General features: G+C 40.5%; 1 protein-coding gene across 10 annotated transcripts in view; it reads right to left on the bottom strand.

Annotated features, from left to right (window-relative positions):
* The window catches only part of GANC (glucosidase alpha, neutral C), a 100,695-nt gene that overhangs the window by 73,257 nt on the left and 4,647 nt on the right, over positions 1–22,791 (bottom strand). For 8 of the 10 annotated variants that reach the window (XR_005244295.2, XM_038009868.2, XM_038009870.2 and 5 more), the window contains 3 exons: positions 22,158–22,266; positions 12,749–12,876; positions 1,478–1,660 (listed from right to left, as the gene is read on the bottom strand). Coding sequence is in view for 9 of the 10 variants with exons in the window: in XM_038009868.2 (XP_037865796.2) it covers positions 1,478–1,660; positions 12,749–12,876; positions 22,158–22,266 (420 nt within the window). In the remaining variant the exon portion in view is untranslated. Of the gene's footprint in view, positions 1–1,477; positions 1,661–12,748; positions 12,877–16,317; positions 17,009–19,609; positions 19,827–22,157; positions 22,267–22,791 lie in introns of those variants that run through there. The other 2 variants (XM_038009872.2, XM_073012079.1) reach the window with 2 other exon arrangements.

Genomic DNA, 22,791 nt, shown 5'->3' with positions numbered 1-22,791 from the left:
TGATCCGCCTGCCTTGGCCTCCCAAAGTGCTGGGATTGCAGGCATGAGCCACCGTGCCCGGCCAGAACACATTACTTTCAGGGATGGAAAGTGGGTCGCTAGAGGACAAAGGGGGAAGGAGATTCTTTACTACTATTATATAGAAATGTGTATTAATATATACTCCTTTGTACCATGTGCCTCTTCTACATAAGTAAAAGGATCAACTTAGATAGGAAAGGAACAACGTTTAAAAGAAAACAGAACAAAATCATGGGGGTTTACAAAATAAAATAAAGCGGTTTTTTTTGTTTGTTTGTTTTGAGACAGAATCTCGCTTTGTTGCCCAGGCTGGAGTGCAGTGGCACAATCACAGCTCACTGCAGTCTTGACCTCCTGGGCTCAAGTGATCCTCCCACCTCAGTCTCCCAAGTAGTTGGGACTACAGGCGCATGCTATTACACTCAGCTAATTTTTTTGTAGTTTTTGTAGGACAGGGTTTCACCATGTTGCCCAGGCTGACCTCAAATTCTTGGGCTCAACTGATTTGCCCACCTCGGCCTCCCAAAGTGTTATGATTACAGGCGTGAGCCACTGCACCTGGCTAGAAAAAAGGCTTTAAATATAAAGAACATGGGTAGTGGGTACACAGATATTTGTTATGCTATTATTAGTATTTTTCAGTTAAACAAGTACTTGGATATTCATAAGACACTAGGATATTCATAAGACACAGACACTTGGATATTCATAAGACACAGAGTAGGTGAAGAGATTATAGGGATTTTAAATTTTCTTCTTTTCGATATTTTCCAATTTGCCTATGATGAACAAGTATTAGTTCTGAGACGAGAAGATGATATTTTTAATATCAAAATTTTAAAATACAAATGAGTTGAAACTCAGAAAAATCACTATGTTGGAATAAGGAATGTTGAATGTTTTCTGCAGACCATATAATATGTTTATTATTGTGATAAAAATAGAAAGAACTATAGACTATAAGATTTTAAAACAGTATTGGTAAGAATGGAAGAAGAATCTTTTCCTTACCACTACCTCCTAATTCATGTGAGCGCCCACACAAACAGCTTTGATCAAGCAGATGGTCCCAGAAAATTCCTGGACAACTATTCAAGTCTAGGGTCATCTGTGTTATTGTAAGGCAGTGAAGTGAAATTACGAAGGTATGCTAGTTCACATTAACATTTGTCGGGTCAACAGGGTGCTTTTATAGAAGGGTGTGTAGGGTAGAGAATGCCATCAGTCACACACAGGACATGTTAAGAGTGTAACATTTACAAAAGCTTGGGAATTATTTTTGTCATAAAGCCTGTATTCACCTTCACAGGTGAAAAGATAAAATTTCTCAAAAGCAATACTAGAGTAAATAAGGGAAACCAATTTTCTATGGTGATATGTTATCTGTTTAGGCAACTGATATTCATTAATCAGGTTATGTTAAGGTCTTTATGTGTCAAGTAATGCATAAGAATACCTTTGTTTGTGAAGAATCTGTAGATGCTCAAAGTATAACTGGCCCAGGGAATTTATGCTAATCACAACCTCTTCTTCAGACACCAAGTCTACCTTGAATGGGTTTGCTGTGATATGGCACTTCAGGCCTCCTTTTCCATCTGCCAATATCAGACTCCCTGTGTCCCCTGAGCATGAAATCAGCCTAGAAAACAAAGCAGGAAGAGAAAAACAAGCCGCTATAGGTTTACATGGCCTTATGTGATTTGTACTTCCAAGTAATTAATTAGTAAATCACTATTCATGTGACATAGCCATAGATAAGGCAATACAGAAATGCTAACGAGAGCATTGGCTTTGGTGCCAAAGAACTTAAATTGAGCATAACTCTACATATACTTTATAACTTCGGATAACAAAGTCATCCAACCTTTCTAGGTTTTGGTTTCCTTACCTGTAAAGTGAAAATAACAAAAGGAACAACAAAATTTCTGGAGAGAATTAAATGAGATCACATGTGCAAAGCTCTTGACACAGTGCCAGACACATTTAAAAATAAATAAATAAATAAATGTTAGCTATCATCATCGTCATCATCATTACCTTGGTCTGAAATGCCTAGTAACTTTCTAGATTTTGGTTTGCAAAATCTAAATATTGTTTTTCTTTCTCATTCCAACCACATACTCAGAAACCGAGGAAATAACACAGATTGGGTCCACAGTGAGATGGAACCGGGTCAAATTTTTATTTACCTATTTATTGTCTGATTCCCACCAGCCTCCAATTTCACTGGTACACTGTTAGGATGTTTTAGATCCACAAGAATTATGTAAGCTCAGACATAGCACTTAAAATCCCTCAAAGCTAGATATTTCCCTTTCTCCAGTGCGCAGTGTGCCTAGTAAATGTTCACAGGACTATTTAAGGAAGGTAAAAAGAGACAGTTTAGGTTCTTATTACGTCTTTTCAGTCCTTCTCCATGGATTCTATGTCTCCTCTTCAAGCAAGATGCTTCGGATCTGGAAATTAACTCTGGAGAAGGCTGAGAGGCTGTCTCTCACTGTTCAATGAACCTAGACAGAGTTCTTTTGATTATTCCATTAAGTAGGACTGTGGTTCATATCTGTCAGTCTAATGCACCCCACCATAAATTGCTTACTGCCCCAAGCATTAAACCATTTTGAGTACTACATGGGCCCTACCACACATAATGGAATTATGTTCACCTTGTCTCTGACAACTAAAAGTTTCTACTCTGCCTCTGCTACCTGGAGTCTCATTATCTCCACTGAAATCAGGGAGACCATTTTAATGGCATAATTTCCCACCATTATCTCCAGCCCACAAGAAGATGTTCACTACAGTGCTTTCCAAGTACTCCCTCATCAGTTTCTCAGTGAAGGGGGTATGTTCTGGATCTCGTGGGGAATAGAATCCAGAGGGGCTAGACGAGTTGACTGCATGAAACAAATCCACTCCAACATCTTTATCTCTCTAAGTCTATGGATCATTTCCTCTATACCATGCCAGGGAATTCCTGGTATCTCAGCTTCACTCAGAAGAATCCATAGCTGAGTTCAGATGATAATTAACCAACTAAGCCATCAATTAGAGCCATTCTCAGCTGCCCAAGCTAGCATATCAAATCTACATTCTCTGGTATGTGTTCCTGTGTCAATAAATTTAGCCTGATCTACAATTAAGTTCCTTCTGGTCTAGGAATTCCTCAGAAACCATTTCCACGCATATTTCCCAGTTTTTTTTTTTTTTTTTTTTTTTTTTTTTGCCATTATGTAGTCTTATAATTTTTCAGGTATGCAAGCCTTCTCCCCCTGGGTTTGTCTGTAATTGGCTCTCTGGGCATGTTGGGATCTGACTTTGATGGTGGGTCTGGAGGCAGTGAAGGGTGGTAGGGGTTGGGCACAAGGAGCACTGGAATCCCCGTGCATGTATATTTTAAGTGAGGTCAATACAGGGTACCCAAGCAAGGCAGGATCTGTTTCACCTGCCTTCATAGGAGGGGTTGCTTCTGCTGAAATGGGAGGGCCAGTGAAATTTTGAGGTTTGACTATTTAGAATTATCCAACTCTTCCCAAATATTGTTATTCAATTTTTAAAAACTTGATTTTTTTTTTTAGAGACAGGGTCTTGCTCCATCACCCAGGCTGGAGTGCAGTGGTGCGATCATAGTTCACTGCGGCCTTGAACCACAGGGCTCAAGTGATCCTTCCACCACAGCCTCCTGAGTAGCTAGGACTACAGGTGTGTGCTACCATGCCTGGTTAATTTTTAAATTTTTTGTAGAGATGCAGTCTCACTTTGTTGTCCAGTCTGGTCTACAACCCTTGACCTCAAGCAATCCTCCTGCCTTGGCCTCCCAAAGTATTGGGATTATAGGTGTGAGCTGCTGCACTCAGCCTGCTATTCAATTTTGAAGAGTTCTAGGTTTTCCCAGTTAACGCCTGAAATTCACAGACCTGATGAGGCTATGAATTCAACTTATGGCCTAATTCAGAGCCTGCAATATCAAACTCTGCCTCTGATTTTCAGCTACATGTACCTGCAGCTACAGCAGATAAGAGGACTTTTAGGATTGTCACAGAAAATTATCAATCTTTTGACAATACCTTGAGCTAAGAATTTAAAGCCCTGAGACTACAGTTTTCTTTCTTTAAACTCTTCAGTGAAGTTGAAGCAGCCAAGCCACCTTAGAGCTCTGAATTCTGCAGGATAATCATGACGCAGTATGGCCCTACCTCTTGGTCTGCTTTCAATGGGCCACTTTATTTTAGTTGACCACCAGTAGTCATTTAAGTAACATTACCACAGAATTTTGTGGTCTATTATTAGTTGTATTAGTTTGGCAGGGCTACCATAAGAAAATATGACAAACTGGGTAGCTTGAACAACAGAAATTTATTTTCTCTTAATTCTGGAGGCTAGAAGTCCAAGATCAAGGTGTCTGAAAGTTGGGTTTCTTGTGAGGCCTATTTCCTGGGCTTGCAGGTGGCTGCCTTCTCACTGTATCTTCACGTGGTCGTCCCTCTGTGCCTACGTCTGTGTCCTAATCTCCGCTTCTTACAAGGGCACCAGGTTTAACGGATTAGGGCCTACCCTCATCACCCCATTTTAACTTATTTACTGCTTTAAAGGCCCTATCTCAAAACATAGTCACATTCTGAGGTACTAGAGGTTAGGGCTCAACACCTGAAATTTTGGGGGAACACAATTAAGCCTGTAACAATAGTATCCCATCCTCTATTGGTAAATATGTCCTCACTGCCTCCAAATCCAGCTAGGTCAGCCAGTCAATCTCATATTCCCATCCTTGAGGGGCTGTTGCTTATATTCATTTCTAACAGCAACTACTATATCAACCAAGGCTCTATCGTAGAAAACAAAAACAACTCTGGCTATTTTAAGCAGAAAATAAATGACTTCATATGGATAATCTGTTGCTTACAACATCATGGGAAGGGTTGAGGTAGTAGGTTCCAGGCTGCATGTCCAGGAATGACCCCTAGAACAATACTGTGTAACTGTATGGCCAATTGACCTTCTATCTTAGCTAGAATCAGGAAGTTGAGTTATCAGAAGTCACTATGATAACTGCTGGGCTCTGGGATCACGCCACCTTAGCTATAATTCAGTGATGAGTAAATCATGGCCTTAACTAATGGCCGTAGAGTCACTCTACAGGTGCAAAATCCATATAAGCAAAAAGAGGAACTCAGTTCTGAAATCCAGGTTTTTTAAGTGCATCTGACTGGTGCAAACTGAATTACATCAGAACCTGTAGCAAAAGGGAGTCTGGGAAATGAAGAAATGTAGTTTTTAGCTTTCCAGTTACTACAGTAGCCAAAGGCCCTCCAGAAAGAAGTCAGAACAGAAACAGAATTAATATTTACCATACCAAGTGAATTATCACCTGGACCCTAAATCATGGCAAAGACAGCACGGAAACAGAAAATTACACATTAACTTACTTATAAACACAAGTGTAAAAATTGTGAAGGCTGTACTACTCTTCAGGATAACAGAAAATAACATATTGTGGCCAGGTTATATGTATGCATTGATTCAATTGCCAAACTGCAAAAGACTTAGAAACAGTCTCTTTTAAGTTCTTATTCAGGGCAGGCATTGTGGCTCATGCCGATAACCCCAACACTTTGGGAGGAAGTGGAGGGAGAATCATTTGAGGCTAGGAGTTTGAAACCAGCTTGGGCAACACAGCAAGACTCTGTCTCTATCAAAGAATAAAATTAAATTTAAAAAAATTATGTTTACTAAGTTATTGGCACATAGTGTGGCTCAGTGAATAGATGTATTTTAAACTTTCGATGATTCTATCATAACTGAATTAATTTCTCATTATAATGTACTGACTTTTTTTATTATACTTTAAGTTCTAGGGTACATGTGCACAACGTGCAGGTTTGTTACATATGTATACATGTGTCATGTTGGTGTGCTGCACCCATTAACTTGTCATTTACATAAGGTATTTCTCCTAATGCTATCCCTCCCCCCTCCCCTCACCCCACAACAGGCCCTGGTGTGTGATGTTCCCCTTCCTGTGTCCAAGTGTTCTAATTGTTCAATTCCCACCTATGAGTGAGAACATGCGGTGTTTGATTTTCTGTTCTTGTGACAGTTTACTGAGAATGATGGTATCCAGCTGCATCCATTTCCCTACAAAGGACATGAACTCATCCTTTTTTATGGCTGCATAGTATTCTATAGTGTATATGTGCTGCATTTTCTTAATCCAATCTGTCACTGATGGACATTTGGGTTGGTTCCAAGTCTTTGCTATTGTGAATAGTGCCACAATAAACATATGTGTGCATGTGTCTTTATAGCAGCATGATTTATAATCCTTTGGGTATATACCCAGTAATGGGATGGCTGGGTCAAATGATATTTCTAGTTCAAGATCCTTGAGGAATTGCCACACTGTCTTCCACAATGGTTGAACTAGATTACAGTCTGACCAACAGTGTAAAAGTGTTCCTATTTCTCCACATCCTCTCTAGCACCTGTTGTTTCCCAACTTTTTAACGATCACCATTATAACTGGTGTGAGGCAGTACCTCACTGTGGTTTTGATTTGCATTTTTCTGATGGCGAGTGACGATGAGCATTTTTTCATGTGTCTGTTGGCTGCATAAATGTCTTCTTTTGAGAAGTGTCTTCATATCCTTCACCCACTTTTTGATGGTTTTTTTTTTTTTTTTTCTTGTAAATTTGTTTGAGTTCTTTGTAGGTTCTGGATATTAGCCCTTTGTCAGATGAGTAGATTGCAAAAATTTTCTCCCGTTCTGTAGGTTGCCTGTTCACTCTGATGGTAGTTTCTTTTGCTGTGCAGAAGCTCTTTAGTTTAATTAGATCCCATTTGTCAATTTTGGCTTTTGTTGCCGTTGCTTTTGGTGTTTTAGACATGAAGTCCTTGCCCATGCCTATGTCCTGAACAGTATTGCCTAGGTTTTCTTCTAGGGTTTTTATGGTTTTAGGTCTGATACTTAAGTCTTTAATCCATCCTTAATTAATTTTTGTATAAGGTATAAGGAAGGGATCCAATTTCAGCTTTCTACATATGGCTAGCCAGTTTTCCCAGCACCATTTATTAAATAGGGAATCCTTTCCCCATTTCTTGTTTTTGTCAAGTTTGTCTAAGATCAGATAGTTATAGATATGTGGTATTATTTCTGAGGGCTCTGTTCTGTTCCATTGGTCTATATCTCTGTTTCGGTACCAGTACCATGCTGTTTTGGTTACTGTAGCCTTGTAGTATAGTTAGAAGTCAGGTAGTGTGATGCCTTCAGCTTTGTTCTTTTGGCTCAGGATTGTCTCCGCAATGTGGGCTCCTTTTTGGTTCCATATGAACTTTAAAGTAGTTTTTTCCAATTCTGTGAAGAAAGTCATTGGTAGCTTAATGGGGATGGCATTCAATCTATAAATCACCTTGGGCAGTATAACCATTTTCACAATAATGATTCTTCCTATCCACGAGCATGGAATATCCTTCCATTTGTTTGTGTCCTCTTTTATTTCATTGAGCAGTGGTTTGTAGTTCTCCTTGAAGAGGTCCTTCACAATCCTTGTAAGTTGGATTCCTAGGTATTTTATTCTATTTGAAGCAATTGTGAATGGGAGTTCACTCATGCTATGGCTGTTTGTCTGTTATTGGTGTGTAGGAATGCTTGTGATTTTTGCACATTGATTTTGTATCCTGAGACTTTGCTGAAGTTGCTTATCAACTTAAGGGAGATTTTGGGCTGAGACGATGGGGTTTTCTAATTATACAATCATGTCATCTGCAAACAGAGACAATTTGAATTCCTCTTTTCCTAATCGAATTGAATAACCTTTATTTCTTTCTTCTGCCTGATTGCCCTGGCCAGAACTTCCAACACTATGTTGAATAGGAGTGGTGAGAGAGGGCATCCCTGTCTTGTGCCAGTTTTCAAAGTGAATGCTTCCAGTTTTTGCCCATTCAGTATGGTATTGGCTGTGAGTTTGTCATAAATAGCTCTTATCATTTTGAAATACGTTCCATCAATACAGAATTTATTGAGAGTTTTTAGCATAAAGGGCTATTGAATTTTGTCAAGGGCCTTTTCTGCATCTATTGAGATAATCAAGTGGTTTTTGGCTTTGGTTCTGTTTATATGGTGGATTACATTTATTGATTTGAGTATGTTGAACCAGCCTTGCATCCCAGGGATGAAGCCCACTTGATCATGGTAGATACGCTTTTTGATGTGCTGCTGGATTCGGTGTGCCAGTATTTTACTGAGGAGTTTTGCATCAATGTTCATCAGGAATATTGGTCTAAAATCCTCTGTTTTGGTTGTGTCTCTGCCAGGCTTTGGTATCAAGATGATGTTGGCCTCACAAAATGAGTTAGGGAGGATTCCCTCTTTTTCTATTGATTGGAATAGTTTCAGAAGGAATGGTACCAGCTCCTCCTTGTACCTCTGGTAGAGTTCGGCTATGAATCTGTCTGGTCCTGGACTGTTTTTGGTTGGTAGGCTATTAATTATTGCCTCAATTTCAGAGCCTGTTATTGGTCTATTCAGGGATTCAATGTCTTTCTGGTTTAGTCTTTGGAGAATGTATGTGTACAGGAATTTATCAATTTCTTTTAGGTTTTCTAGTTTATTTGCATAGAGGTGTTTATAGCATTCTGTGATGGTAGCTTGTATTTCTGTGGGGTCGGTGGTGATATCCACTTTATCATTTTTTATTGCGTCTATTTGATTCTTCTCTCTTTTCTTCTTTATTAGTCTTGCTAGCAGTCTATCAAGTTTGTTGATCTCTTCAAAAAAACCAGATCCTGGATTCATTGATTTTTTGAAGGGTTTTTTGTGTCTCTATCTCTTTTAGTTCTGCTCTGATCTTAGTTACTTCTTGCCTTCTGCTAGCTTTTGAATGTGTTTGCTCTTGCTTCTCTAGTTCTTTTAATTGTGATGTTAGGGAGTCAATTTTAGATCTGCTTTCTCTTGTGGGCGTTATTGCTGTAAATTTCCCTCTACACACTGCTTTAAATGTGTCCCAGAGATTCTGGTACGTTGTATCTTTATTCTCATTGGTTTCAAAGAACATCTTTATTTCTGACTTCATTTCATTATGTACCCAGTAGTCATTCAGGAGAAGGTTGTTCAGTTTCCATGTAGTTGAGTGGTTTTGAGTGAGTTTCTTAATCCTGAGTTCTAGTTTGATTGCACTGTGGTCTGAGAGACAGTTTGTTACAATTTCTGTTCTTTTACATTCACTGAGGAGAGCTTTATTTCCAACTATGTGGTCAATTTTGGAATAAGTGCAATGTGGTGCTGAGAAGAATGTATATTCTGTTGATTTGGGGTGGAGAGTTCTGTAGATGTCTATTAGGTCCGCTTGGTGCAGAGCTGAGTTCAATTTTTGGATATCCTTGTTAACTTTCTGTCTTGTTGATTCGTCTAATGTTGACAGTGGGGTGTTAAAGTCTCCCATTATTATTGTGTGAGAGTCTAAGTCTAAGTCTCTAAGGACTTGCTTCATGAATCTGGGTGCTCCTGTATTGGGTACATAAATATTTAGGATAGTTAGCTCTTCTTGTTGAATTGATTCCTTTACCATTATGTAGTGGCCTTGTCTCTTTTGATTTTTGTTGGTTTAAAGTCTGTTTTGTCAGAGACTAGGATTGCAACCCCTGCCTTTTTTTTGTTTTCCATTTGCTTGGTAGATCTTCCTCCATTCCCTTTATTTTAAGCCTATGTGTGTCTCTGCACATGAGATGGGTGTCCTGAATACAGCACACTGATGGGTCTTGACTCTTTATCCAATTTGTCAGTCTGTCTTTTAATTGGAGCATTTAGCCCATTTACATTCAAGGTTAATGTTGTTATGTGTGAATTTGATCCTGTCTTTATGATGTTAGCTGGTTATTTTGCTAGTTAGTTGATGCAGTTTCTTCCTAACATCATGGTCTTTACATTTTGACATGTCTTTGCAGTGGCTGGTACCGGTTGTTCCTTTCCATGTTTAGTGCTTCCTTCAGGAGCGCTTGTAGGGCAGGCCTGGTGGTAACAAAATCTCTCAGCATTTGCTTCCCTGTAAAGGATTTTATTTCTCCTTCATTTATGAAACTTAGTTTGGCTGGATATGAAATTCTGGGTTGAAAATTTTTTTCTTTAAGAATGTTGAATATTGGCCCCCACTCTCTTCTGGCTTTTAGAGTTTCTGCCAAGAGATTCACTGCTAGTCTGATGGGCTTCCCTTTGTGGGTAACCCGACCTTTCTCTATGGCTGCCCTTAACGTTTTTTCCTTCATTTCAACTTTGGTGAATCTGACAATTATGTGTCTTGGAGTTGCTGTTGCTCTTCTTGAGGATTATCTTTGTGGTGTTCTATGTATGTCCTGAATTTGAATGTTGGCCTGCCTTGCTAGGTTGGGGAAGTTCTCCTGGATAATATCCTGCAGAGTGTTTTCCAACTTGGTTCCATTCTCTCTGTCACTTTCAGGTACACCAATCAGACGTAGATTTGGTCTTTTCACATAGTCCCATATTTCTTGGAGGCTTTGTTCATTTCTTTTTACTCTCTTCTCTCTAAACTTCTCTTCTCACTTCATTTCATTCACGTGATCTTCAACTACTGATACCTTCTTCCAGTTGATTGAATTGGTTACTGAAGCTTGTGCATTTGTCACGTAGTTCTCGTGCCATGGTTTTCAGCTCTATCAGGTCATTTAAGGACTTCTCTACATTGATTATTCTAGTCAGCCATTTGTCTAATCTTTTTTCAAGGTTTTTAGCTTCTTTGTGACGGGTTCAAACTTCCTCCTTTAGCTGGGAGAAGTTTGATCATCTGAAGCCTTCTTCTCTCAATTCATCAATGTCATTCTCTGTCCAGCTTTGTTCCATTGCTGGAGAGGAGCTGCGTTCCTTTTGAAGGGGAGAGGTGCTCTGATTTTTAGAATTTTCAGCTTTCATTCTCTGTTTTTTCCCCATCTTTGTGGTTTTATCTACCTTTGGTCTTTGATGATGGTGACGTACAGATGGGGTTTTGGTGTGGATGTCCTGTTTGTTAGTTTTCCTTCTAACAGTCAGGACCCTCAGCTGCAGGTCTTTTGCTGGAGGTCCACTCCAGACCCTGTTTGCCTGGGTATCAGCAGCAGAGACTGCAGAAGAATGAATACCGCTGAACAGCAAATGTTGCTGCCTGATCATTCCTCTGGAAGCTTTGTCTCAGACGGGCACCCGGCTGTGTGAGGTGTCAGTATGCCCCTGCTCCCAGGGGGTTGCCTCCCAGTTAGGCTACTTAGGGGTCAGGGACCCACTTGAGGAGGCAGTCTATCCGTTCTCAGATCTGAAACTCCGTGCTGGGAGAAGCACTACTCTCTTCAAAGCTGTCAGACAAGGACATTTAAATCTGCAGAGGTTTCTGCTGCCTTTTGTTTGGCTATGCCCTGTTCCCAGAGGTGGAGTCTACAGAGGCAGGCAGGCCTCCTTGTGCTGTGGTGGGCTCCACCCAGTTTGAGCTTCCCAGACACTTTGTTTACCTACTCAAGCCTCAGCAATGGCGGGCGCCCCTCCCACAGCCTCGCTGCCGCCTTACCGTTAGATCTCAGACTGCTGTGCTAGCAATGAGGGAGGCCCTGTGTGTGTGGGACCCTCCGAGCCAGGCGCAGGATATAATCTCCTGGTGTGCCATTTGCTAAGACCCTTGGAAAAGCGTAGTATTAGGGTGGGAGTGACCTGATTTTCCAGGTGCTGTGTGTCACGGTTTCCCTTGGCTAGGAAAGGGAATTTCCTTAGCCCTTGCGCTTCCTGGGTGAGGCGATGCCTCGCCCTGCTTCGGCTCTCGCTCAGTGGGCTGCACTCACTGTCCTGCACCCACTGTCCAACACGCCCCAGTGAGATGAACCCGGTACCTCAGTTGGAAATGCAGAAATCACGCGTCTTCTGTGTCGCTCATGCTGGGAGCTGTATCCTGGAGCCGTTCCTATTCAGCCATCTTGGTGACCCCCCTGTATTGATCTTTTACAAGGTTTTCATGGAAAAAATAATTTACATAAAACTACAGGGATGACATAGTAAAAATGAAAGCATCTGGTATAATCTTATATTCCTTTGGTAAAATAATATGAAAATATAATGGAAACCAACCAGCAAAATGGAGTTGAAATATCACTGGAAAGTGTTATGAGAACAGATGAAGGTTTTGCAGGTACTTGAAAATGCTTTAGTCCCCAAAGATTGTTTTTCACCTAGACACTGATTATTAATTTACTTTGACTCTAAGTAAAATTACATGTTAGACTTCTGAGAATAACCTTAATTAAAAGTGAGTGTGTCCAACTGTACAAATTACTGTAAGCATGGGAGTTTGGCTAGTGCATTAGATCTCTGGAGCCCTGCTGCTAATCTGAGTGAATAAATTAAGTAGCTTTCCTTCTACTTGCTCCCATAGTCTGGCTAATAAAACCACTTTCTTTGTGAGAAGGAGAGCAGGGATCAAAGTTCTGCTTCTCCCCGTTAAATAAGTCCTGACAAATCAAATGGTGGATGAAGAAAAAACAGAATGGATAATAAGGAAAATGGATAGACTTATCCCCAAATAACTGAATACATTAAAAGTAATGGCAAAAACCACAATTACTTTTGCACCAACCTATAACTCTGTAAATGACTGTAGTTTTGAACAGTCAAAATAAGACGTGTACATAACAAAATTTACTACTCAAGATATGATAAAAGAATATATCAGGTGCATCTCTAAGATACCTCACTCCTTGGCTTACCTTACAGTGCTTGGCTTGCTTGTGAGGACATCAGGAACTTCAAACCTGGGTTTTAGAGGAGTCTCTTCATTAATTTTAAGCCTGAAAATGTTTCCTTCTATACCATAAATTTCAGCCAGGAGAGTAACCTGGAAACAGATACAAGAGATTGCCTTCAACAGGTTATCCAAGTGATGGCTAATTTTGCACAAATTACAATAATTGGAAAAGTATTTGTTTAAATTACAATAGGCTAAGCAAATTGGAGAACAATGGCAATTTAAAAGAAAACCTCCCAGTTCATATATGTATTTGCTTGGATATAGTGGTAGTAGCAGCAAGAAATATCTTCTATGTGTTCTGTGGCTGGTGAACACATAGTTGTCCAAACCAGGATCTTCAGAGCGAAAGGAGTCTCTATCAATAATTACACGGAAAGACAGGCATAAACTGAAACTTGCCTTGGAAGATTGGGACATGTGGCTACTGTATCTATGATAAACTACAGATATGTTAAGAATAAGAGTTTGGGTGTTACAAGCAGAGTAACTAGATTCCAGCTGGATGAAAGATGAAGGGTGGCAGGCTACAGAAGAGAAAAGAGTAGAAAATAAAATGATGATTATTGGAGTTCTCTAGTGGCGGATGAAATGAGGCTTGCTGCTCTATAACTGGAATTGATTTGTTCACAGCTGGGAATAGGCCGAGGGAACTTTTACAAGAGGCTGGGGAACGTAGGTAAAATTCTGCCAGAAACAATGTAGAACCCTGAAGATAATACAGAACTTGAAAAATAAAACACAGAACAAGAAGCTCTAGGAGAATAGAAATGACTGGATTCAGGTTACAAAATGAGGCACCTAGATCAGAAAAATATTTTAAGACCATGGTTTTCAACTGGTGGGCCATGCTGCACTAGTCAATTGCAATTTTTTCATGAAGTACCATGCCAAATTTTGCTTACAAATGGGTGCCTGTGCTGTTACTGTTATTATGTCTGTTAAACGACAGCTAAACTGGGTAAGTTGTGTGACACAGCTTAGAATGGATACAATGTGGTGCAAGTAAAAGATAAGAAGTATGGAGAATATCAAGCCAGCACCAAAAAGGTGATGTTACTGGAACTTTGCCTCTTGCGAATACAGGAAAGCAATCAGGGCAGTTAAACTGTAACATGATACTGAACACAGACCGAGTAAACAGTGCTATGGCTGTGGATCCTTTTCTAGATATTCTAAGGCAGGGTTATGATGCAATAGTGATCCATTACTGCTTGCATGTTTAATGTTCTTTTATATATTTAAGCTACTTTCGGTGATAGCTACTACTATCAGAATTTTCACATTTGGAAATATGTCCAAGTACAAAGTTCAAATTGTTAGATTATGTATTGTCTCACTGTTTAAACATATATTTCCATTGCTCTCTCAAATTCCATTCAATTAACATTTATTTGGCATCTATTGTTGCAATGATTGAGCTTTTGAGGAGGTTGCAATTTGGAGGAGATAAAAGAGATGCAAAGCTAACACAGAGCATTCTGATGTTTTAAAGCAGAAAGGCAAGAGATTAAGGGGGTTATTAATGATGACTGTAGGGTGAGAAGTTCTGGACGTTTCTCTGGAGGAGTAGAGATTTAAGCAGGGCCTTTAGGAATTAGTAAGACTTTGAGTAGGGCAAAAATGGGCAAGAACATCCTAAGCAGGGGGCTTAGACAACCAATAATCAGGTTGTCTGCCTATATATGATTAATAATTTACATCTAGTTATTCACTCAGAGATTGTCCCATTTTTAGTAAAATAGCTTTCTCTACAAAAAACACAACTAATTTTTGTTTAAACCAAAGACTTATCTGTACGTTCTGTTCTTGAGGCTGCAGCCCAGGGGGAAAAAAAGAGAGCAATAACCCTGTTTTCACTATAATGACTTCATGTATAAATCAGAGTTAATCCTCATTTTAATTTTAATTTAGCAAACTTATTTTAGCAAAAATCACTCTGAAATTTAGCAATATTTAGAGTCATTCTTTCTTTAAATTTATCTATTTATTTATTTTGAGATGGATCTTGCTCTGTCGCCCAGGCTGGAGTGCAGTGGCACAATTTTGGCTCACTGCAACCTCCACCGCCTGGGTTTAAGTAATTCTTGTCCCTCAGCCTCCTGAGTAGCTGGAATTACAGGTGCACACCACCACATCAGGCTGATTTTTGTATTTTTAATAGAGACAGGGTTTCACCCTGTTGACCAGGCTGGCTCAAACTCCTGACCTCAAGTGATCCTCCTGCCTCAGCCTCCCAAAGTGCTGGCATTACAGATATGAGCCACCATGCCTGGCCTTCTTTTTTTCTCATCCTTTTAATCAATGAACAGATTCATTCTTATCTCTCATTATCACCAACATAGTTTTGTTGGTCCAGGCACTACTTATCTTAGACCTTAGTATGCACTTCCTCCTATGATCTAGGCTCATGTGTTTTTTTTTCTTATCAGATTTTTTTTTTCTTTTAATATCACCAGACTCCCAGAAGTCCAATAAGTAAAGCCTCTTGGGTTAAAGACAGTAGGGAATAGCTCAGTGTCCCACCTTAGAGTCCCCTGCCTTCCCAGTATTGAGTCCTAAGGCAACTCTGTCAAAACCTCAGGGCTCTGTGGATGACAGTTCAAAACCCACTTCCCTGAGGCTTAACTGCCAGTTCTTTCCCAATCCTTCCACCACATCCTTGCTCTTTCAAAAAGTCTGGACATGACTGTTATTATAATCTTCTACCTAAAATAGTAAACATTTGTAGATATTCCTTTCCTATTTGCTGGGACCTGCTGGATATTTATAAATAAAATAATGTACAAATAAACTACCAAATCTCTTCCTCTTGTTAGTGATGATTGGAAATGACAATAAAAAATACATTAAGAAGTTACAGATGTTGGACTGCTTAAATTGAGAATTTAGTATGAATCTTTAGATAGTATAAGTAGTTACACACAATTCCAGCCAGATCAATTTATGTAAAATAATAATTTTAAATGGATAGTTACAATGAAGTGAGAAAGCATGGGTTTTGCTCCCTTAGAAATATTTAAGATGTGCCAGTGGGTGCTGCATGCATATAGCCCCAGCTGCTCAGTGGGGCTGAGGCAAGAGGATTGCTTAAGCCTAGCAGTTTGAGGTTACAGTGTGCCTTAACCGCACCTGTGAGTAACCACTGCACTCCACCCTGAAAAACACAGTGAGACCCCATCTCTTAAAAAAATTTAAGATGTGTTAATGTCCAATTACACAGAGAAGCTGAAATACATCCTCAGAGAAAAGAATACATTTTGGAGGTTCATTTTAATACTACAAGCCTCTACTCAGTTTTTCATATATCTTTACTTAGAAGCCCACCTCTCAGTCTGGGAAAAAGAGTATTAATTCTCTTTTCCTGTCTTATTTCTCTCTTACTAAATAAAAACAATTAAAACTTGGTGGTTTGTTATGCACGAATCTAGTTTTTTTATGGCCATACAGGCAAAAATATCAGATACTTTGTAAACATCATGGTGGTAGAAATAGCTTTGTCTATGTCTTCAAGCATAGGGTTGATCACAATTACATTAAAACAAAAACTTTTTATTCACCCAGAACTGGGAATCACAATTAGTAAAGACCGTAATAGAGTTAACAGAACAGCCCTAGAACACATATTCAAATTTGAAGTGGGTGTTAAGTAGGAAAATTATGACTCTATCAACTCCTCCTTGGTAGGTTGATCTTGCTTTTCCTGAGGCACCAGGACTCTTCACTATTACATAAAGAACTGTTAAACTAAAAGACCTAGAATAGCGAGCGACCACCTCTACCAGCTGTGATCAAGACCTCCCGGGATCCAGAGAATGGTCTAATAGTTCATCAAATTGCTGTAGGGCACTAATCGTCCCTTCCACAGTGGCAGCCAGTTGGTTTATTGCAAGCACTGATTTTTTATGAAGAATACTGGCAACCTCACGCTGGGTACTGGCCTGTTCCCCAAGGACAATTAGCCTGTCCAGGTGTGCTTCTGATTGTCTGGCCAGTTCCCAAATTAGCTGCCTCTTCCTGGCCATTTCTGCAGACACAGTACTGGTTAACAAGTGGTAGTCATCCCTCGTCTGCTGAGAAGGTGGCTGGTTGGGCAAAGCCTCATTTTCATTAGGCTCAGATGAAGAGGCAAGGGGTAACTTCACAGAGATGCTCGGAGATATTCCTGCATCCTTGGAGAAGCTGCTGGAAGTGTTGTCTCTGGTGAAACCTTGCAAACTGGCTGCAAAAGAAAATAAACATGTTGTCAAATGGTCACCTATATCATCAGAAAGCATCATAATTAGCAATATAAAGTAGATTGCTCCAGACATCCTTGCTAGCAATGCTTTTTAAGCTAGACTCATAAGACAGCATACATTTTCCTTTGCCTAGATCACAAGACTAGATGTCTCTTTCTCAATCCAAACCAAATTTTCACTGAAGATAGAAAACTGAGAGTAGTAGGAAAAAAAAGAAAACAACAACTGAGTTCTACAAAAGCAGTCAACACTTTCCTGATCACTTTCTTTTTATTTTCTGGAAGCTTCTTTACTAAATATCTACCTGATTATTCTGTCATCAGGAATAAGCACAACACTATATTAGGACCCCATGTGAGAAAACTTATGCATCTGAACCTGCAACCAGTTTTTCTCCAAAGCCTGGATGTTCTGACCTTGTGACAACACACAGGTCAACATTCCAGCTTGTTTTGTAACAGATATATGTCCTAGGAACATCATGTTTGCTATGGACTGGTGTCTTCCCAAAATTTGCTATTAAAGCCCCAGCCTACAATATGATGGTATTCAGAGATGAAGCCCTTGGGAGGTAATTAGGTTTAGATGAGGTCACGAGGTTGAGGAAGTCCTCAGGAATGGATTAGTGCCCTCATAAAAAAAGACCAGAGCTGGGTGCGGTGGCTCACGCCTGTAATCCCAGCACTTTAGGAGGCTGAGACGGGTGGATCACGAGGTCAGGAGATCGAGACCCATCTTGGCTAACACGGTGAAACCCCATCTCTACTAAAAATACAAAACATTAGCTGGGCGTGGTGGCGGGTGCCTGTAGTCCAGCTACTCGGGAGGCTGAGGCAGGAGAATGGCGTGAACCTGGGAGGCAGAGCTTGCAGTGAACTGAGATCGCGCCACTGCACTCCAGCTTGGGCGACAGAGCAAGACTCCGTCTCAAAAAAAAAAAAAAAAAGAAAGAAAAAGAAAAAACAAAAGACCAGAGAGCTTGTGTACACACTCTCTCTCCACTATGTGAGGGCACAAGAAGGGAGCCATCTACAAAGCAAGAAGAGAGCCCTCACCAGACAGTGAAGCTGCTGGCACTTTGATCTTGGAATTTACAGCCTTCAAAACTGCAAGAAATAAACATCTATTGTTTAAGCTGCCCAGCCCGTGGTATTTAGTTATGGCAGCCTAACACAAAGTTGAATGAAGCTTGGTTCTGCTTCCTGGTTGTTTATTAAGGAGCAGATTGGGGAAGGGAATTGAGAGGGAGAAATTCAAAAATTAACAAATCTTGACAACTCCAAAGTTACTGCTTTAAGGGTTTTAAAGGTGTAGGGGCAGGCAAGCACCAAGAGTGTTGGATTTGTCAGAATCTGCCTGATCAGTGCAATTTGAGAACTGCAGCTGTGAGCTGAATACGATCCTCTTAGACTCTGGGCTGTCCCTCTCAACCTGAAATAAAAAGCTATCATTCTGAATAAATGGATATATGCAGCTTATTTTAAAACTTCAGATCACACGCATACCATATCTTAATGTGTAATCTCCTTGAAACACCCATCTCATCCCAGAAACCATTTTTAACAGAAGTTCTTTGTTATTTAAAAAAACACTTTTTTTGGAGACCGAGTCTCACTGTGTTGCCCAGGCTGCAGTGCAGTGGCATAATCTTGGCTCAATACAACCTCTGACTCCCAGGTTCAAGCAATTCTCCTGCCTCAGCCTCCTGAGTCGCTGGGACTACAGGCATGTGCCACCATACCCAGTTAATTTTTGTATTTTTGTTTTTGTTCTTTGTGAGAAGTGATTCTCCTGCCTCAGTCTCCTGAGTAGCTGGGACTACGGGCACACGCCACCATGCCTGGCTAATTTTTGTATTTTTTAGTAGAGATGGGTCTTACTATGTTGGTCAGGCTGGTCTTGAACTCCTGACCTCGTGATCTGCCCACCCTGGCCTTCCACAGTGCTGGGATCACAGGTGTGAGCCACTGCACTTGGCCTAATTTTTTCTTTTTTCATGCTGTCTTTGCCATATTTTAGGTCAACTTTTTTTGGACAGTGTCTCACTGTGTTGCCCAGACTGCAGTGCGGTGGCACAATCTTGGCTCACTGCAACCTCTGCCTCCCAGGGTCAAGTGATTCTCATGTCTCAGCCTTTGGAGTAGCTGGGATTACAGGCATGCATCACCATGCCTGGCTAATTTGTGTATTTTTAGTAGAGAGGGGGTTTTGCCATGTTGGCCATAGCTGGTCTCGAACTCCTGGCCTCAAGCGATCTGCCTGCTTTGGCCTCCCAAAGTGCTGAGATTATAGGCGTGAGACACCACAGCTGGTGTAAAAGAGGCTCTTTCACTATGCAATGAGCTGCATACAAGATGCAGGCAACATTAGCGATCACCATCACCGCTGTTGTCCCTAACAGACTGACAGAGGACATGAAACCTTATGTACCTACTAGTCATCTCAACACCACATGACAAGGAGGACATTAAAATGGAGTTCAGTGTAGAATTTCAGGGTGATCTCCCAAAATATATATTTGCATAAATTTGCCTGAGATCAGTGCATGCAGATTCCTCATGTGGTTCCAATATTTCTAATACCTGAGCATGGAGTCTGTTCCAAGAGGTCCTCAAAGTTCTCAGTCTTGGGAGCTACGTTGCTGATGTCCCAGGTAATTTGTCCTTGTTTATCAGGCTCCTCAGCTTCCTTTTGAGCCAGGTGCTGTCTTGTGCTGAGATCCTGTGGCTCCTCCTGGACTGTGGTTTCCTTGCCTTTGAAGGCATCCAGAGTTGCTGGGCTCTGGTCCCGGCACCTGACCTGAACAGCATTGTCCCTCACTTTTTCAGGATCCAAAAAGAGAAACTGATCTACAGTAATGTAAAATGGCATACGTGGGTGTCCACTGCAAACTGGTATCATGCTGTGTTGAGAATTTTCATTTTGGCTCACCACTGATATTCAGGGTGATTTTGCCTCATTTACTTTACCTCAGCATGTCTTCATGACCAGGTGCTCAACATACTAAGCATCCTCAAGGATGGATAGGGATTCTTGCTCTGACTATGGACGACTACAACTCTCTCAGGTTAGACACAATGGAAACAGGAAAGAAAATGAGACAATGACAAGAAAAATGCAACAGGAAGTTCTTGACATCTGGTTAAAGACTCCTGGAAGGCCTCTGGTGGACTTGATGCATTTCCTGGAGCCGACTGCTTCCGCTGACCCTGAATAGAGTGGTTTGGCCGGGTGTCAGGCTATCACACCACACGCAAACAGTGGTTGGCTCTCCAAGACGGAAATTACTGCTGTCCCTTTTTTTCCCCCCATGAACGGCTATCAAACTAGGCTACAAAAGGATATATAAACAACATGTATAAATAAGAACATAAAGGGAGACCTGAATCAGCATTAGAGGACCTATGGCTTTGGGGGTTCCATAAGCTGAGAACTCAAATGTATCAAAGATACTAGGCAAGGAGGAAAATTACTCCAGAAAGACAGGTGGTGTAAGAATCAGCACTAGGTTTTGGAGAAAGGCTAACTGCCCCATCTGTGCAGCTAAGAGAGATGAGCTAAATGTACTGCCATAACAACTATGTTGTAGAAGTTGAGGACAGGGGATGGGGATAGAGAACACAGAACTATTGATATGATTCTAGCTCATATTTTGAATTTGGGCAAGAAAGTTATGAAAGAAGACTCCATATGACTAAAATCTCTAAAACTCCATAATGAAGGTAGTTTTCCTCACTGTACAATTGTTCTTTCTGTTTGGGAATAAAGTTTGGACCCATTTCTAAATTAAAGGCCTTACAATGATTATGGAGAACCCACTAACGTCAGCGGAGCGCTGCAGGGCAGGAACTATGGTAGTCACATGGTTCACAGCTCTGCCATGAACATCAGCTTCCCAGAATCAGGACTTGTTAGTGAGTTGGTGCAGTTATTATCCAAGCAGTTAGGGGACCCACACCTAATGGCCTTAACTGTCTTCCAGTGATATGAATTACCAGTTAAGTCAGGTAAGTCTCAGAGGACTTAGAAACCTAGGACGCCTTTAGAATGCAGGGCGGATCTGAAAGTGAGGGTCAGGTTGAGGGCATCAGGTAGTAGTGAACAGTCACACGTCCTAGCACAGTCCATAGTGCTTCCTCTATGACTGGCCCATCTAAAGTAACATGACAACTTCACGGGTGAGAGAAAGCACTTAAGATATACTTCCCTAACCCTCTCACTAGGCAAAAGCTATGGTAACCTCTAGTGAAGCAGCTCAGGTAAGGGAACACTTGTTACTTGGGTTTTCAACTGCATAGTCCTTTTGCCTGTCCCCTGTTCCCCCTGGCCCACCTGCATTTTGAGATTTGGACATACCCTAAATTTGTACCTTGCTCAGGCTACACATGCAACTGGGCATTGTGTAACATTGTTAGAAAGCACATGGGTGATAGCGTCTAACAGATGTAGGAGAAAATTTTGGTTACTAAATGTGAGACTCTGGGCAAGGGATTTTCTAGACTTCATTTTCCTTATCTGAAAACTGGGAAAATATAATGTACCTCTTAGATGTGTTATGAAGACTAATAAAAAGGAAATAACATTTGTAAGACATTTAGGAAAACATCTGATACACAGGCAATCTACATACTGATACTAATATAACTATTACAATGTTATTACTATAGATATGAAAAGATGACATTCATTTTTTCTTTCTTTTTTCTTTTTTGAGGGAGGGTCTCGCTGTGTCACCCAGGCTGAAGTGCAACAGCACTCTCATGGCTCACTGCAGCCTCTACCTCCCGGGCTCAAGAGATCCTCCCATCTCAGCCTCCTGAGTAGCTGGGACTACAGGCATGCACGACTGTGCCTGGCTAATTTTTTGTACTTTTTGTAGAGATGGGTTTTCGCTATGTTACCCAGGCTGGTCTTGAACTCCTGGGCTCAAGCAATCTGTCCGCCTCTGCCTCCCAGAATGCTGGGATTACAGGCATGAGCCACTAATCACTAAAAGGCCAATATTCCTTTTCTAATGAGGTTTATTTTTGAAGCTACATAGCTTTAATTGGCTTTTGTGGAAATTTACTTCATTCAGCCCCAATAAATGCAGAAATAAATTATTCTCTGTAGAAAATACTTCCATCTCACCTTACTTGCTTCATTGATGATTTGGAACCTGGTGCTGTCTTCATCTGTTGTGACTGAGTCCAGTAATGCCTGATAGGCGGACTTCTTGGAAAGCCACTGTTTCTGACGCCTATAGATAAGGAGTATGCAGATGCTTGATAATTATTTGTGATTGCCAGTATCCAACAGACTATATTATCATGTGGAAGTCATTAAAATTCACTATGATATTCGGGGAATTTCAGGGCACAAACAGCATAAGTACTATAATAAAGTGCTAATCAAGAACTTTATTATTAGAGTGCTAATAAGATGAGTATTAGTAAGAACACTAATAAAATTGATTAATATAATGCTACTCAAAGGATGACATCTTGTCTCCTTTCTTGAGATGGTTGGGTAATTTTCATAGATGACATTTGTGAGCTTGTTAATTTCCCTCCCTCTTTCCATAAAATGGACTTTAATAGTAACTAAATAATTTCTAGTGGAAATTCAATAGAATCTAGTCCTTTAACAAGGTTACCAGGCATTCACTGTAGACTTCCCTCTAGATACCTGTTCAGAATTAAAATAATACGCTTTTCTTCCTATTGAACAGAGAGTGAATACGTTAGAAAGCTATACTGTATAATACAATTTTTGATAATTTCAG

This window comes from Chlorocebus sabaeus, chromosome 26 (assembly GCF_047675955.1).
Source record: "Chlorocebus sabaeus isolate Y175 chromosome 26, mChlSab1.0.hap1, whole genome shotgun sequence".
NCBI classification, from domain to species: domain Eukaryota; kingdom Metazoa; phylum Chordata; class Mammalia; order Primates; family Cercopithecidae; genus Chlorocebus; species Chlorocebus sabaeus.
The sequence above is the reverse complement of the archived record's forward strand: the minus strand, read 5'-3'. Positions and strand labels throughout refer to the sequence as shown.